The 17,207-nt window shown below is 55.8% G+C and overlaps 1 protein-coding gene across 3 annotated transcripts in view; it reads right to left on the reverse strand.

The window, feature by feature from the left end:
- The window catches only part of LAMC3 (laminin subunit gamma 3), a 61,311-nt gene that overhangs the window by 34,227 nt on the left and 9,877 nt on the right, over window positions 1–17,207 (reverse strand). For all 3 annotated transcript variants that reach the window (XM_082468094.1, XM_082468093.1, XM_082468095.1), the window contains exons 2-7: window positions 13,614–13,918; window positions 8,809–8,939; window positions 5,379–5,545; window positions 2,391–2,579; window positions 2,194–2,311; window positions 857–955 (exon numbers count right to left, since the gene is read on the reverse strand). In XM_082468094.1, the coding sequence (XP_082324220.1) occupies window positions 857–955; window positions 2,194–2,311; window positions 2,391–2,579; window positions 5,379–5,545; window positions 8,809–8,939; window positions 13,614–13,918 (1,009 nt within the window). The remainder of the gene's footprint in view (window positions 1–856; window positions 956–2,193; window positions 2,312–2,390; window positions 2,580–5,378; window positions 5,546–8,808; window positions 8,940–13,613; window positions 13,919–17,207) is intronic.

Consider the following 17,207-nt stretch of genomic DNA (forward strand, 5'->3'; position numbering starts at 1 on the left):
GTCAAGGCCGGGCTTCTTCCTGAACCAGTAGAGGCCCAACATAGTCTGGCAAGAGTCGAGTCCACAATATACTGCCGTGTCAGGTTCCCCACACATGGCCCATGGCCAGAGGATCAAAGAGGCCCTGGCACACCCCACGCTGGCTGCAAAGGCTTCAGAGGTTGGAGATGAAGCCAGGAAGAGGGGACAGAGTGTGCCCAAGGACGTAAACCCACATTTGTCTGCCAGCCCATTGCTGGGGCTAGGAGGCCCCCTAAACACATGAAGGAGGAAGTACAGGGAAAAGTCCTTCTGCCTCATTGAGCCTTAGAAGCTCCATTTGTACCATGATAGGATGGCAAGGATGGCAAACAAGCTTGAATCTCAGCTCAATTGGTGGGAACTTCTTGGAGCAGGGCGTAGAGAAGGATTCTGAGGTTACAGTAGAGCTCATGGTAAACTGCTGTGGTCCATTGGTGATGTCTGCCCTGGGTGTGAGATGGGAGGGTTGTGGTAGCGCTCTATTAGTGATGTCTGCCCTGAGTGTGAGATGGGAGGGTTGTGGTACGAGTACCATGTATCTGCTCTCCCTGGATTAGATGGTCTCTCCTATCCTTTCTAGCTCTTTCTTTTCAGGATTCTGAGCTAGGGGAAAAAAGATGTATTTTCACAGCTTATGAACTCTCAGTGGTGGTGGGTCAAAGTATCAATGGTATTGTAAAGTCTTTAGATAACTTCCTGGGTGTCAGATCCATGGTGTTCCAGGAAGGGTGCCAGGTGGTGGGGTTGCCCAAGTCTGGGAGGAAGATGGCCCCTGCTCCTCCCACCACCACTGAGGTCACTTCCAGCAGGCTTGTTATTGGGTCGGTTCACCCACCTGTCACACAGGTTGCCTTCCACATTCTCTTTGCAGGGGCAGCGGCCACTGCGGGGATCACAGGTGCCCAGGCTGCCAGCGGGATTGCAGGCACAGGGTCTGCCAAAGAGAGAGGACAAGAGGAAAGCGTCCAACGAGCAACTCCAGAGTGGGAATAGCCCACGCTCCTTGGAAGGAATCTCTCTATCCTTCCCCACGCCCGAGAGGAACAGGAAGCAGGCTGACCCAAGAGCCTGCCCCCTGGCTCTACTGTTCCCACTGAGTGAAGGAAGTGACCCATCCGCTCACCTGAACAGTGATCTATCTGCCCACCCACCTGCTTATCCATCCATCCGTTCATCCTTCCATCCACTGATCCATTTATTCACCCTTCTATCCTTCTATCCATCCCACCCACACACCTATTCACTCACCCATCCATGCATTTTCCATCCACCCACCCATCCATCTACCCATCCATCCATCCATCCCCCATCTCATAAGACATGGTCCCTGTCCTCACAGAGCCTAAGTCCAGTGAGGATGGACAGGCAAACAGGTAGATGCTGTACTTTGATACAAGCTATGGGAGAGAATGTACAAGAAGAGGCTGTGGCAGCACCAGTGAGGTGTCTGGAGTGGGAACGAGGTGGGGAGTTGTACCTTGGCTGAAAATTAAAGAATGAGTAGGACTTTGTTCAGACACAGGCCGGGGAGAGGCAGGGTGTTGAGGGAGAAGAGAATGCTCTAGGGTAGGAGAAGTGGCAGGTACAGAGGCCCAGAGGCCATAGAGACCCTGGGGAAGCATCCAGGTCCCCACCTAATGGCCAGTTTTATGCCTGAACCACTGAGTATTCTGAGAGAGATCTGAGACTCCCCAAACCTCCCCAATGGCATTTCCACTGCCTTTCAAATATACAAGGAGACTGGTGCAATGAACCAAAGCCAAGGTCATTTAATAGTACTTCTGAATTTATAAGGGCTTTATTTTTTTTGGTCATTGTGTATTTTCTCAATCAAGTGACAGTAAAGTGTTAGACCCTCTTCTGAGGTCCAGACCCCAGTAGCCCCTGCCCATCTCTGTCCCCCTGGATGCCGCACAAGCACTGCAGACTCAGCCTCTCCCCACCCTGTGCTCCCCTTGCCATGAATGGCCTCCCTTCGCCCAGGTGCCTGAAGCAGAACCCCAGGGGGTCAGCCTTCATCCCTTCTTCCTCTTCCGCTCCCAGGTAACCACCTGCTGCCAACTCTGCCTTCCGAGGGGCTTGGGACTCTCCCTCCTGCTTCCCATCATTCAGTCCAAATCCGCCGCCGTGCGCCCTTGCTGGGTCATCTACAACTGTCCCCACCGCCCTCACCTGCAGCCGCCCTCACTGAGCGAGTGGAACCCGGGCAGGCAGCGGTCACACTTCCAGCCTGTCACCATGGGCTTGCAGGTGCAGGTGCCGGAGTCATTGCACTGGAGGTGCAGGGAGCCTGGGGAGGAAGGGCACAGGGCAGCAGGAGCCCGTGGCGGTGGGCGAGGGTGGGGGCCGGGGCAGTGCGGCCCACTCACCTGCTGGGTGGCAGTCGCAGGGCTGGCATGGCGTCCGTGGCTTCCAGCGATAGAAGTTCTCCCGGCAGCGCTCACAGTGTGGCCCGGCTGTGTGGTCACGGCAGCGGAGGCAACGCCCACCATGGCCCGAGCTGCGGAAGAGCTCCCGGTCAAACGTGCACTCCTCAGAGTGGCCGCTGCAGTTGCAAGCTGTGGGCAGGAGGCGGGGGAGGGTGTGTGAGAGAGGCCGTGGCACATGGTAGGAGGGGAGTATGGGCCAATCAGCTTCCTTGTGGTGAGTAAGCAGGCAGCTGGAGGAAGGGCAAGGATGGAGTTCAGGCCTGGCTTGATCAAGGATCTGGAGACCAGTCAATTGATCTTCCGAAACAGGACACTCTCGAGAACAAAGGGGGCACCATTAATAAATATACCAACACACAGGACCCTCCCAGGCAAGCCAGGACGTAGAGTCACCTGGTCATGGATCACAGACTGGCTACCTTCTCGAGTGGCAGCGTGGCTCCCTCCAAGATCTCCTGTGGATCCTCTGAGCCATCAGAGTATGTGAATCTGATCCCCAGTGACCATGAGGTCACTCAGAAGCATGGAAAATACAAGTCACCTTTCATTCACTCATAAATACATTTTTTAAAAACATCTTTATTGGAGTATAATTGCTTTACAATGGTGTGTTAGTTTCTGCTTTATAACAAAGTGAATCAGTTATACATATACATATATCCCCGTATCTCCGCCCTCTTGCATCTCCCTGCCACCCTCCCTATCCCACCGCTCTAGGTGGTCACAAAGCACCAAGCTGATCTCTCTGTGCTATGTGGCTGCTTCCCACTAGCTAATCTATTTTACATTTGGTAGTATATATTAGTTCATGCCACTCTCTCACTTCGTCCCAGCTTACTCTTCCTACATTTTTAAAAAGTATGTACCAAAGGGACTTCCCTGGTGGCAGAGTGGTTAGGAATCCACCTGCCAATGCAGGGGACATGGGTTCGAGCCCTGGTCCGGGAAGATCCCATATGCCGCGGAGCAACTAAGCCCGTGCGCCACAACTACTGAGCCTGCGCTCTAGAGCTCGCGAGCCACAACTGCTGAGCCCACGTGCCACAACTACTGAAGCCTGCACACCTAGAGCCCGTGCTCCACAACAAGAGAAGCCACTGCAATGAGAAGCCCTCGCGCAGCAAGGAAGACCCAGTGCAGCCAAAAATAAATAAATAAATAAACAAAGTACATTCATGTTAAAAAAAAAAAAGTATGTACCAAAGATCGGTTCCGTCTTGGCTCCCGTGGTGAGCCCAGCATGGTGTGGGCCAGTGCCCGCATACATGGTCCCACTGTTTGAGGGAGGTCAGAGGCAGCAAGCAGGTGAAAATCCTGCAGGCGAAGGGCTGTGATGGGAGAAGCAGGGAGGCTCTGGGAGGTGAAAAGAGGGCCCTACAGCTGCCTTCCTGGAGGAAGTCACAGCTAAGTGGGACCTGAAGGGTGAGCAGGAAGGAAGTGTCCAGGCAAAGGAGGGGAGGAGAGGGAAGGGAGAGTCCCAGGCAGGAGGTGAGAGGATAGTTGTGCCACAGGCAGAGAAGCAAGGTTCACCCAGTGTGGCATGGGAGGGTGGCATGTCATGTGATGGGCAGGGCAGAGGGTGGGGACGTTGTGCACTGTGATGGGACAGGGAGGGGCACAGGGGCAGTTCTGAGGTCAAGAGGTCAGCCAGGGCTTGATCCAGGGAGGCTGGGCAGCCGCGGTCAGTGGACTTCACCTTGGAGCAAGGGGCTCCGTGGATGAATATAATCGCATCTGCACTTGAAAGTGCCTTCAGCTGGGCGGCAGGCGGGGGATGGGGGGTGGGAGAGCAGGGAGGTGGGGGCTTCAGATGCTCAGAGGAGGGGTGACCGGCCGGACCACAGTGTTGACCGTGTAGAAGGACACAGTCAGATGGGTTGGGGGATGTGAATGAGGCTCAGGGGCTGCCTGGACTGGGGAGCACAAGGGGTCAGGCATGAAACGCAGGTTCCAGGCTGGGAGGACAGAGATGTGACCTCAGGGGTGAGGACCTGACAGGAGAAGCAATCTGGCCTTTTGTGTCCCCACCATGGAGAGAGCCCCAGACTCAGAACGGCTGAGCCAGCCAGCTTCCTTGGCCCTGAGAGGACTTCCTGGTGGAGGCAGGCCAGCAAGGGCAGCAGGAACTCATTAGGGCCACAGTGGCCCCGGGAAGCTCCTGCAGACAGCACCCTGTTCCATGGAACAAGCCGTCCTCTCCCCACCCCAGCTCTACATGCCAGCAGCCCAAGCCCAGGAGCACAGTGGGTCCAGAGGCTGAGCCGTCAGGAGCGCCTGCCCATGAAGACACGCCTCCTGCCAGCAGCAGAGCTAGGCGGAGTCTGGTGCCCAGTGACAACCAGCCACACATGGGAGCCCGGAGCAAGCCAGATGACTGTCGGAGGGCAGGGCTTGGGGACAGAGGGAAGCTGGAGGGGCACGCCAGGCTGGGAGGAGCCCCCCACCCCGGGCGCGGCCCCCGTCCCTGGAAAAAGTATGATGGCAACGTCCTCTCCGGCGTGTCTGTGAGGTTAGGCAGTGCCAGCCACATCGCATGGGGGCCGGGGCAGCGAAGGGCTGCCTGGGGGCCTGCAGGAGAGGCTGGGCGGGCAGGTCAGCACCCCCAGGACCTGGGGTGGCCTGGCTTTGATCGGCAGCTGCGGTTGGAGCAGTTGACACAAAGGAACAAGTTGGGGGTCCTTCTCAGCCCTCCTGCCACGCATGCCTCTACCTGGGGAGCCTGGGTCTGGGGAGCTGCCTGAGGGGGTGAGGACGGAGGGTCACGTGCCCCCTCCAGCTCTCCCTCGGTTCCTCCTCATCCCTGCACAGGTTTTAGAGTCCCAAGCTGCGGCCAGGCCCACCCAGGAGCAGCCCCGCCGCCAGGGATGGGGAGTTCGTCTCCTGGCCTGCACCCCCGGCCTCCGGCCACCAAAGGCCCAGGACACTCACGCAGACACTCGCTGGCCGCCTCGGCCGTGCCCCGGGCCCACGGGCGGTCCCGGAAGAAGGGCAGGCAGCGCTCACAGTCTGGGCCCGTGGTGTTGTGCTGGCATCGGCAGACCAGCCGGCCCTCCTCGTTGGGGCCACACTCGCTGGCGTGCCCGTTGCACTTGCACCTGGGAAAAGAACACGGGGGTGGGGGGTGTCCGGAAGCTGGGAGAGGTGCCGGCGGAGAAGGGGTTAATCACCAGGTAGCCCCTGCCTTCGGGTGAGCTCCTGATTCTACGGCTCAGCTATGGAGCTTTACTGAACTCCTACTATGTGCCCGGGGCAACAGTTACAGAACCGACCGCGCTGGGCTGTTCTGAGCTCTGCACACGTCTAAACCCATAGCATCTTCACAAGCCCGCTATGATCCCCATTTAACAGACGGAGGAACCGAGGCACAGAGAGGCTGCCCGAGGCCACCAGTTAGTAATGGTAAAGTTCTCGATGCTGCCACTGAAGGCACCACACCCAGGGGCCGAGGGGGACCCAGGAAGAAGTCATCTCAGTCTCCTGGCTAGAGGGTGGGCCAGCTCTCAGGGCAGTGGGTGGGAGGTGGAGGCAGCCCGGGAGGCCACCTCATGCCCCCTCCTTCGTGTCTAAAGGGATGAGAGGGAGATTGCGCCTTACACAGGACATCCCCCAACTCATCTCAAGACCCCAGTGAGCCTGTGCCTTTGAGGGCAGCCCTGGGCCTGCCCCACTCCCCCTCCCGCAGAGTCAGACAGGCGGAATCAGGCAGGAACAAAGGTGCTCAGGGGGCCACACAGCGTGCTCGGCTGAGCCTGACCCGGTGGCGTCATCGCCCCCATCCCGGGTGGCCAGACTGAGCCACACAGAGGATGGCCATGGCTCCTAGCTCCCAGCCTTCCTGTGTAGCAGCCCCCAACCGAGCAATCAGCTCACATCTTCTCTCTGGAGTTTCACCACTGCAGCAGGACGGACCACAGCTATCCACGTTTCACGGATGAGGAAACTGAGGCTCAGACCATGAAGGGACGAATGCTACATGGCAGAGCTAGAATCTGAAGCCCGTTCTCTCCTACTCCACGCAGACCCTGAGCTCCTAGACACTCCCCTACGGCCACTTGGTGTCTCCTCATAAGCTATGTTCCACGCTCTGTCCTAAGTGGATGTTGAAGAACTTCTGACCACTGCCAGTACCCATGGTACTGGGGACACAGGGCTTGGGAAGGGCACAGAGCACTGTTTCCTCGCCAGGCCTCCCTGGGAGCTCAGGGTAGGCAGGTAATGCCCAGCACTTCTGGCAGGGGTGAGGCGGGCACCAGGCAGTCTTGGGAGACAGCGGTCACCCGTCTCGGGACAAGGGACCACCCATGGCCCCAAGGGGATGTTGCAAACACGCCCTCCTCCACGAAGCCCTCTGATCCCAAGGGAAAGAGTGAAATTCCTGTAGGCCACTGTGGGACACAGGCTGCCGGGCCACTGCCCCCCAGCCAGCTGCTGGCCTGAGGGTGGTCCGGCTCTGGCAGCTGGGGCCCAGATGTTCTCTGTCCCGAAGCCCCCTGATGGCAGACACTGCAGCTCACCGCCATTCACCATCCTTGGAGAGGCCCCGCTCCCGGGCGGTTTGACCTGAATCGAGTGTGGGAGTGGCGGGGGAGGAGGAGGAGCAGAGGGGCCCTCACAGACACCCCCCATTTCCCCTTCACACCCGAGCGCCAGCCTCCAGAGGGTGCAGACACCCTGAGTGTAGGCAGCTGGGCCCGTGTTCCCTTCCCAGACGTCTTCACCTCTCTGAACGCCACCTAAACATCCTCGAAGTTTGGAAGCCCCTCACCCCCTACCCCCATGGGCCACCACTCCCACGTGGAGCTGACTTCCCACCCTAAACAGCTTTCGGATCCACACCTCTCCCATCCTACCACCATCTCTGCCCAGCCAGCTTCTTCTCTCTCCTCTTATCTGCCCCCTTGCGATGTCAGGGGTTGGGGTGTCTCAGAAATCCGACCCTGTCACTACCCTGGCCATATCCTCAGCAACTTCCCACTGACTGCATAAACTTGGTCCATGGCCCCGACAATCTTCCAGCCGTCTGCACGCCCCCTGTTCCAGCTGCAGGGCTGTTGCCTCGTTCCTCAAGCCTGGGTCTCGTACATGCTGGCTCTTCTACCTGGGATGCTTGCCCCTCACCTCTCCAGCCTCGCCGGGTTCCCATCTGCAGGGTGGTCTCCCTGACCTCCCGCAGGGTCCCCATCTGCAGGGTGGTCTCCCTGACCTCCCGCAGGGTCCCCATCTGCAGGGTGGTCTCCCTGACCTCCCGCAGGGTCCCCATCTGCAGGGTGGTCTCCCTGACAGCCAGCACACCCTGCCCTGGCTTCCTATCCTTGTTAATCTGGGGCGTGCGACATGATTACTGGGGACTGATCTGGTTACTGTCTGCCTGGGGCAGGAACACATCTGTCTCCTCTCTCCTTTCCAAGAAGGAGCCTGATGAGGGAGCGTTTATACTAAAGACGTCATTTGTGCCTGGAGGGCCCAGTACCAGGTGGCCACGTGTGTACAGGATGGCCCCTGCTTCTTGGAGAGGTGAGATGCTTAAACTACAATGTGCACTGATCGAAGCTAGAGGAGTATATAGGCCAGGGCCAGGGGTCCCGACAGAACAGCCCGACGCCCCTCACATGAGAAGGGGGCAGAAGTGCGGTGCCTCCTTCCTCGGTGACCTTTCTGGGTCACTGGCCGTGGGGCTTTGGAGTGGCCTGAACCGTTCGTACTGTTTGGAGATGCCTCAAAGCCTTATTAAACACGCTTGGGTCCCCAGGAAGCCCTACTCTACCCAAGTTTACCGGAAGATTTGGGGAAGAATGGGGTTGATGGGCTCCATCAGTTATAAGCTCATGAGTGCTGATGAAAGAAGCAAAGCTCTGAAAGCCTGAGGTCCTGTGCCTGCTTACAGCCACTGTTAACCAGCTTCATTTGGAGCCCACGTCCCACAGGACGGTGGTCCGACTGGAAATTTAAGCAGGTTCTACGTGTTAGACGAGAGCGTGGAACATTGCCCCACATGGGCACATGTGGCGTGAATGAATGTACTGTCAGATGCAAAAAAAAAAAAAAAAAAAGGAAGAAAGAAAAGAAAGGGGGACGGACCACCAGGCAGAGGGAACCACAGGTGCAAAGGGCTGGTGTGTCCCGCTGACGGCAGCGGAAACACAGCTGACGTGGGAAAAGCAGCAGGAACGGGGCTGGGAGGCGGGAGGCAGGTGGGTCACGAAGGCCTCGAATGCCGGGCCCAGGAACCAGGCTCCTGCTCCTTTGCCCCCCTGGAGCACCAGAAGTGGTTTCTTTACCCTCCACGGTAGCCACCGGGTGACCCCACGTGGCAGCCATCCTGTACAGCGTCCCGGCCGCTGCCCTGCTTCCCGCCTACCTGCCACCCACAGAGAAGTCCGACACGGCGTAGTAGTAGGACTGCAGCACCTTGGGGTCCTTGAAGATGTCATCCCCGAACGTGTTGAGCCGGTCTAGGGAGATGAGGAGCTCGGTGCTGGTGACCCAGTCCTGGGGGACAAGGTGGAAGGGAAAGGGCGCCATCAGCAGGCTCCTGAATGTTTGCTCCCACCCTGCTCTGCTGGAGGGTCCAGCCGTCTCCCTGGGGCATCTTCTGGGACACAGGGACAGGCCAAACACTGACAAGTTCCGAGAACACTGCAGAAATAAGAAGCCTGTGCTTTTGGGTCACACCAACCTGGATGCCCGGCCCCTTCCTAACTGTGCAACTTTGGGGAATTTGCTCAGTGTCTCAGAGCCTCCATTTCCCCATCTGTGAAATAGGACAAGGAATAATGTCAGCTCCAGGAGGGTGCTGGAGGAGGATGGCCAATGTCAGCAGCGGGGCACGGAGGCTGGCACATGGTCAAGGTGCTGGAGCAGCCCATCTAAAACCGTGTCACGCAGGTTACCTGACTGCTCAGCGGGACTGCACCCCCATTCTAGAGGGCAGCCATGGGAAGATGCGTCCCAGCGCCGTGGCGTGGGGTGGACCCTGGGTTTATAGGCTTCTCACGTTCTAAGAATCAGGCTCCCACAGACAAGGCACCTGCCCCAGGTGACATCTGTCCCCCCAGAACACAGCCCCAAGAGGACAAGGACTCAGGGCCCCTGGTTCTCGCTGCATCCCCAGCCCGGGCTCTGCCTGGCACACAGCAGGCACTCGATAAATACCTGCTGATGGCGGAATGAGAGGCTTCCCCGTGGAAGAGCTGGTGGGGAAGTGGGGGAGAGCCCACGTGAAAGCTGACATTTTCATCTGCCTGCTGTTATAATCAGAGGTAGCTCCAGCTGAATGTTAATCAGCATTTTAATTCAGCCCAGCAGCTGCTGGTTTAGCAATCAGGCCCATCAGGACAGAAAATGAACTGGCATAAAGTCTGACTTCTCACCCCAGCATGACTCAGGCCAGCGTGCCTCTCTGATCCCCCTGGGCTCAGCAACTCTCGAGCCCGTGGCCTGGGGACCGGGGCCTCTGCCTGAGGATGCTTCAGCCAGGGAGGGGTCCAGAACCAGAAAGCTTCAGAGGGGACCTCAGCACTCAGCTGAGTTTGTAAACCTCCGGGGAGTCACTCCCTGAACCACTTCCCAAATGTCAGTGTACATTCAGGGATCAGGTTAAAATGCAGCTTCTGATCAGAGGTGGGGCCTGAGACTCTGTATTTCCACACGTGCCCAGGTGGTACTGACGCTGCTGGTCGGTCCCTGAAGCAACTGAGGAGCAAGGGGCTGAGGCCCGGGGTGGGAACCCAGCAGAGCACAACCGATGGTCTAAGAGTCTTTTCTTTCTGCAGAAAAAGTGCCCCTAGAGAACCCAAGCCAGCTGATGTCCAAGCTGGAAGGTGCAGCAGCTGACGCTTATTGTGTGGTTATGGCTCAGGTCCTCACAATAACCCCACCGGGAGGTGTTATTCTTACCCATGTTTTACAGAGGAGAAGACTAAGGATCAGCGAGGGTAAGTACTCTGCTTCCTAGTTGCACGGCTGGCACCCGTAGAGCTGGAATTCGGATCTATCTGACCCCGGGGTCCCAGCTTTAGCTACTAGGTAGCCTGCCTTCCTGCATCTACCCCGACGCCCTCATCATACTAATGGAGCCCAGAGGGCAATGACCTGCCCAAGGTCTCGGACCGCAGTGACCCCTCTTTGGGTTCCTGCATCTGCTTTGCAGCCTATGACCTGCTCCATCAGTCTTGAAGACGATGGTGACGGGAACAGCATCAGAATCTCCCTGAGACACCAGGAAGGGAGCTGGGAGCGAGAAGGGGAATTTGTTCCCTTAGCCCAAATTCTACGGGTCACTCGCTGACGCCTTAGAGGTAACTTTGGAGGCAAACCGGAGCCCCAGTATACAGAGGCAAGGACCTTGTGCAACTTACAATGGCCCAGCTAAAACTACAAGTGGGCTCTCGGGTTGACTCTGGACAGACTTGGGAGCCAGAACGCAGCGTTAACGAGAAGCGGGAGGCAGGAGCTTCGTCTCCAGCAGCAGCGGTTCTGCTCCAGCCAGCACCCCAGAGAGGGTCAGCCTTCTCCCCAAGGTCCTTGGCCCCCATGGAGGACAGAGGGACCCAAGACACAGCAGCCGCATGGACACATCCTTCGTTACCCCACACCCCAAATGCTCCACGTCCTCAGAGGAAGCGCCACCCTGGGGGTGCCCAGAGGGGAGAGAAGGGGAGGGGGGGCTTGGCTTTTTTTGTCCTTCTCTGACCTTCTCTGTCCTTCTTCTGCCTGGGGGCTGCAGGGGTCTCATTTCTGAAAAGCCTGTTTTTCCGTTAGGGACAGCATCCAGGACATAAGGGGCAACAAGTCAGGGGGCCCCTCTGTCAAGATAGCACAGATGCAGGCAGAGCAGGGGCCCGGCCCTTGTGCTTGTCTTCAGATGACCTTGGCCGATGTTTTCTAATCTACAGAGCTTGGAGCCCCGTGGAGAAGAAATTGTCATTTTCAACAGAATCATGTGATGATCAAAAGTGAACGTTTTTAATGGGATAAGCAGGGCCTGGGCGTCTGGAGATGAGACTTTGTGCCGGAAAGGATTAACCTTGCCTGAGAGAGTTCTGACCTTTGTCCCCCACTCCTGGGGGGTCACCTGCAAGTCCTCAGAATGTCCTGCTTGATAAGAGTAACTTTGTTCACCCGGGGTCCTGGGCCACCCCAGACGGTCAATGCTGACAATGTGATTTATGGGGAGGCCTTGGGCCGCACAGAATCAGCCTGCTCTCTGGAGGGGCTGGAGATCAAGGTCAGCCATAGGCAGTCTGCCATGTGCATGTGGCTGACCCCCAATAAAAACCCTGGACTCCAACGCACGGCTGAGCTTCCCTGGTTGGCAATGCACTTGTCACATCTGTTGCTGGGAGAAATCAGCACTGTCCCCAAGACTCCACTAGGAGAGGACACCCAGAACCCCCATGCCTGGTCTCTCCTGGACCCGTCCCACGTGCCCGTTCCCGTCCCACATGCCCGTTCCCGTCCCACGTGCCCGTCCCCGTCCCACGCGCCCGGTCCCGTCCCACGCGCCCGGTCCCGTCCCACGCGCCCGTCCCCGTCCCACGCGCCCGGTCCCGTCCCACGTGCCCGTCCCCGTCCCACGTGCCCGGTCCCGTCCCACGTGCCCATTTCCGTCCCACGTGCCCGTTCCCGTCCCACGTGCCCGTCCCCGTCCCACGTGCCCGGTCCCGTCCCACGTGCCCATTTCCGTCCCACGTGCCCGGTCCCGTCCCACGTGCCCGGTCCCGTCCCACGTGCCCGTCCCCGTCCCACGTGCCCGTTCCCGTCCCACGTGCCTGTCCCCGTCCCACGTGCCCGTCCCCGTCCCACACGCCTGTTCCCTTTGCTGGTTTCAGTCTGGATCCTTTCACTGTAATAAATCGTCACCGTGAGTACAGCGGCTTTTCTGAGTTCTGTACAAAGTCCTTCCAGTGAATCACGGAAGCTGAGGGTGGTCTTGGGGACCTCAAGCCAGCTGACACCGTGTTTTCTTGTGCTGGGCAGCCTGGGTGGGGCACAACCTCTTTCTGGGCCTCAGTGTCCCCTCCAGAAACAAACGGGATTCTAATCCCAGCCCCCTCATTATCCCAGACAGGCAAAGGAAATGCTCTGAATACGTCGAGGGAAGAAGATAGCAGTTTTTCTCGGCAGAGGCCTGTCGGAACGCAGGGAAGTGGACTCGAGTGCCGTCCAATGCCCCGAAACATCCAACAGACCCACCACATCCATAGATGAACCGTCACTGACGCACAGAAATGTGGACACGCGCGGGTGCTTATACTGGTAGGGCCACAAACCTGAGTAGACCCAGGTGGGCAGGATGGGGGCCCCGTACGGGTGCACACAGCCACAAGCCTGCCACGCTCTCTGCCATGAGGATGAGATGCGTGAGCTACCACGAGCTCTTATCTTCAAAGAGTGAATGAGCATCTCTTCTAGGACACGCACTGTGCCGGTCACTTTATAGTTGGCTGTCCAACGTGGCAGCTGCTGGCCCCATGTGGCTGTTTAAACTTCATTAAAATGAAATAAAAATGAAAATGCAATTCCTCAGTCGTGCTAGTCACATTTCATGTGTTCTACAGACACACGTGGCTCGTGGCTACCATCCCGGAGGGTGCTGCCAGGGACCATTTCTGCCGCTGCAGGAAGTTCTGTTGGCTAGCTCTGCCTGACAGCACAGATCCCAGGACTCTACGACTCCAAACTCACGTTCTTTTCGCGTTTTCCCTCTTATCCCCGTCACAGCCCTTGGAGACACACAGGGCAGGCAACGCCATCCATCACAGAGGGAGGAAGCGGGGCTCCCAGCAGGGAGTTCTAGCAGAAGCTCCAGCTACGAGTCAGGACCCTCAGGGTCTGCGCTGGGCCCTTCCACCAACCCACGTGTGCCCTTGGGAAGTCCTTTCCCCACTCCGGGCCTCAGTTTCCACACCTGCCTAAGGAAGGGGTCAGCTGAGTTTGTAGCTGTCACAGGGCACCCTCTTCCCTCTATTTCATTATCAGTCACCCACAAAAGATTCAGATGCAACAAAAGCTTCTGCTGTTTCAAATCTGAAAACCGTGGGATCTCTCACAGTCCCCTGTGTCCTCCTGCCCTTTTAGACTTCCCAATGGTCCCCTGGACCCGAATGTCCAGCCCAGCCCCTGCCCCAATCCCGCCCCCGCCCAGCCCCACTCCTCTCTGACCTGCAACACGGGGCTCTCCTCAAAGTTGTAGGCACTGGGCCGGCCCTCCAGGGTGGAGAAGGCCACGTTGCCCCCGCTCAGCGGGGAGATGTCGCTGAACTCGGAGGTGCAGAAGGCCACGCGCTCGTCCTCGCCGGGGCGCAGGTACTGGCTCTCGGGCTGGCCGTAGGTCGTCTGGCAGGAGGCGCTGTAGTACTGGTAGGGCTCCCAGGGACCGCCGGCCCGGCTGCGCTTGTAGATGGCGAAGCTCTCAGGGCGGCTGGTGTGGAACTTCAGCCGCACGTAGGTGATCTCGTAAGCTTTCCCTGCAGTGGGAAGACGTGGACCCATTTTACAGAAGGGAAGTGAGCGTCAGAATCCTGGTCCAGGGAGAGCAGAACGGCTGTGCTGCATATACTCTCTTGGACGGACCGCTAGAGGCTGCCTGGAGCACTGTGCTGGGTGTGCCGGGATTAATGAGTGACGCCTGTCAAGGACACAGGAGAGGACAATGCTGGCATGCCCCCCAAGTACTTGCCATCCCTTAACTAGGCCCGTTTGTCTCCCTGCACAGGAATCTGCAGTCTAACACCCCTGACAGGCAGCCATCTCTTTTTGCTCAACTATCTCCAGCAATGGGATGTTGCCACATCCTGAAGAAGCCTGCTCTACCATTAGAAAGTTATTTCTTTCACTACGCTCCAACAAAGCCAAACCTTCCACCTGTGCCTTTTGGTCTCATTCCCTCCCCGTGATTTTAGACCCCTGGAGTCTGGAGATATGCCTGTTTCAACGCCCCCTCAATCCTAACACAATCCCCCCTGAACCCCTCTCTTTCTCCTGCTTCCATCTAACTTCTGTTTGATCCAAAGTTCTTAAGAGAAGTCTATATCTGTTGGCCCCATGGTCTCATCTCCCAATTCAACCCTCAGTCCACTGCAATTCAGCTTCTCTGGGCCACTCAATAGAAACTGCTCTTGCAAAGCCTCCTCACCAACAGCCCCTTGTGGTCACAGCCAGGGGACCACGCCTTGCCTTACTTCCTGGGCCACGGGTCATCCGTGTTACTTGGAAGCCCCCTCCCCCAGGCCTCCGTGCAGTCCACACTCCTGGCTCTTGCTCCTGGGCTGCTCCTCCCAGCCCACCCTGGGTCCCCTCCTTGGCCCCCTCTGCTCAATGCCCCCTCTCCCAGTGGCCTCTCCATCTGCTTTAGTCCTGGTCCCCTCCCCCACCCTGCTGACATCAAGATGTGGGCTCTTCAGGCCCCACCCTGCCCTCCTCTCTGCCCAGCTGCCACCTTTGTGCCGCAGGAGCGCTCACAGTGGCCCCAGATCCACCACAATCACTCAGAGCTGGGAGGCCGGGATGGGAAGGGAATGTGGCTGGGGAGCAGGGCGGGTGGGGAGGACAGCCGCCTACATCCTCACCTGCCCCGACAGGTGTCAGCAAGCAATGCCTAAGAACAGAAAAACCCATGGACTAAGGAACGAATGAATGACCGACAGAGGGAGCCCTCCCATAAATTCTACTATTAGCAGTCGACTCACATTCCCCAGAGCAGCAGAGAACTTCTCTACACCCCTTTCCCACATCTGCTTTCTTCCCTCTGGCTGTTCTGCCCTGGTCCCAGATACCCCAGGGGGCCTTTCCCGCTGCTGCCACCTCTGTCACTGTCCACAGTCTTCCTTACGCACTGAGGAGAAGTCACTTCAATCCTCTGTTTAAACATCTTGGCCCAATGTGAGAGCTAAATCTATAAAACTCTTAGAAGAAAATATAGGAGTAAATCTTCATGACCTGGGTTAGGCAAAGCCTTCTTAGATGTGACACCAAAAGCACAACTGACAAAGGAAAAAAACAGATGAATTGAACTTCATCAAAATCAAAAAATTTGCGCTTCTAAAGACACCATTGAGAAAAATGAAAAGCCAACCCACAGAATAGGAGAAAATATTTGCAAAGCATTGTATCTGGTAAGGCATTTATCTAGAATATTTAAAGAATTCTTACAACTCAAAAATAAAAAGACAGATAACCCGGGAATTCCCTGGAGGTCCAGTGGTTAAGACTCCGTGCTTTCACTGCAGAGGGCACGGGTTCGATCCCTGGTTGGGGAACTAAGATCTTGCAAGCTGTGCAGCGCAGCCAAAAAAAAAAAAAAAAAGATAACCCAATTTAAAAATGGAAAACAGAAAAAAGGATCTACATAGGCATTTCTCCAAAAAAGATATATCAATGGTCAATGAGCACATGAGAAGATGCCCAACATCATTAGCCAGACCAAAACCAAAATGAGATACCACTTCACTCCCTTAGGATGGATATAATAAAAGAGACAGACAAAAATAAGTGTTGGCAAGGAGGTGGAGAAACCGGAAGCCTCGTACACAGCTGGTGAAGATGTAAAATGGTGCAGTTGCTTTGCAAAGCAGTCTGGTGGTTTCTCAAAATGTGAAACATAGAGTTACCACATGACTCAGCAATCTCACTCCTAGGCATGTACCCAAGCAAAATGAAAACACATGTCCTCACAAAAACTTATACACCAATGTTCAGAGCAGCAGTACTCATAAAATCCAAAGAATGGAAACAATTCAAATGTTCGTCAACAGATAAATGAATAAATAAAATGTGGTATATCATACAAAGGAATATTATTTGGCAAGAAAAAAGGAATAAAGTACTGACACATGCTACAATGTGGATAAACCTTGAAAATATTGTGATAAATAAAAGAAGCTAATCCCAAAGACTATATAATGTATGATTTCACCTATATTAAATGTCCTGAATAGGCAAATCCAGAAAGACAGAAAGTAGGTTAGTGGTTTTCAGGGCCTGGGGTGTTGGGTGAATACTTGGCAGGGGGAGGTGACTGCTAACGGGCACAGGGTTTCTTTGGAGGTGACAAAAATGTTCAAAAATGAATTGTGGTGATGGGTAGACAATTCTATGAATAATACTAAAAATCACTGAATTGTATGCTTGAATTGGGTGAATTGTACAGTAAATTATATCTCCATAAAGCCGTTACATACGTTTTTAAAAATTGGTTCTCACATCCATTAGGATGGCTATTATTTTTTTAAAAACCAGATAACACGGACTTCCCTGGTGGTCCAGTGGTTAAGACTCCACGCTCCCAATGCAGGGGACTCGGGTTCAATCCGTGGTCGAGGAACTAGATCCCACATGCGTGCCGCAACTAAGACACGGCACAGCCAACATAAATAAATAAATAAAAATAAATATTTAAAAAAATCAGATAACAATAACAAGCATTGGTGAGGATGTGGAAAAGTTGGAACCCTTGTGCACTGTTAGTAGGAGTGTAAAATGGTGCATTTGCTTTGGAAAACTGTTTGGCGGTTCCACAAAAAATTAAAAATAGACTTACCATATGATCCAGCAATTCCACTACTGAGTATAGACCCCAGAGTATTGAAAGCAGGGTCTTGAAGAAATATTTGGACACACATGTTCATAGCAGCATTACACACAATAGCCAAGATGTAGAAGCAACCCATGTGTCCATCAACAGATGATGAATAAACAAAATGTGGTCCAAGGACTTCCCTGGTGGTGCAGTGGTTAGGAATCCGCCTGCCAATGCAG

The sequence above is a fragment of the Balaenoptera physalus genome (assembly GCF_965194825.1).
Source record: "Balaenoptera physalus genome assembly, chromosome: 7".
Classification (NCBI taxonomy): domain Eukaryota; kingdom Metazoa; phylum Chordata; class Mammalia; order Artiodactyla; family Balaenopteridae; genus Balaenoptera; species Balaenoptera physalus.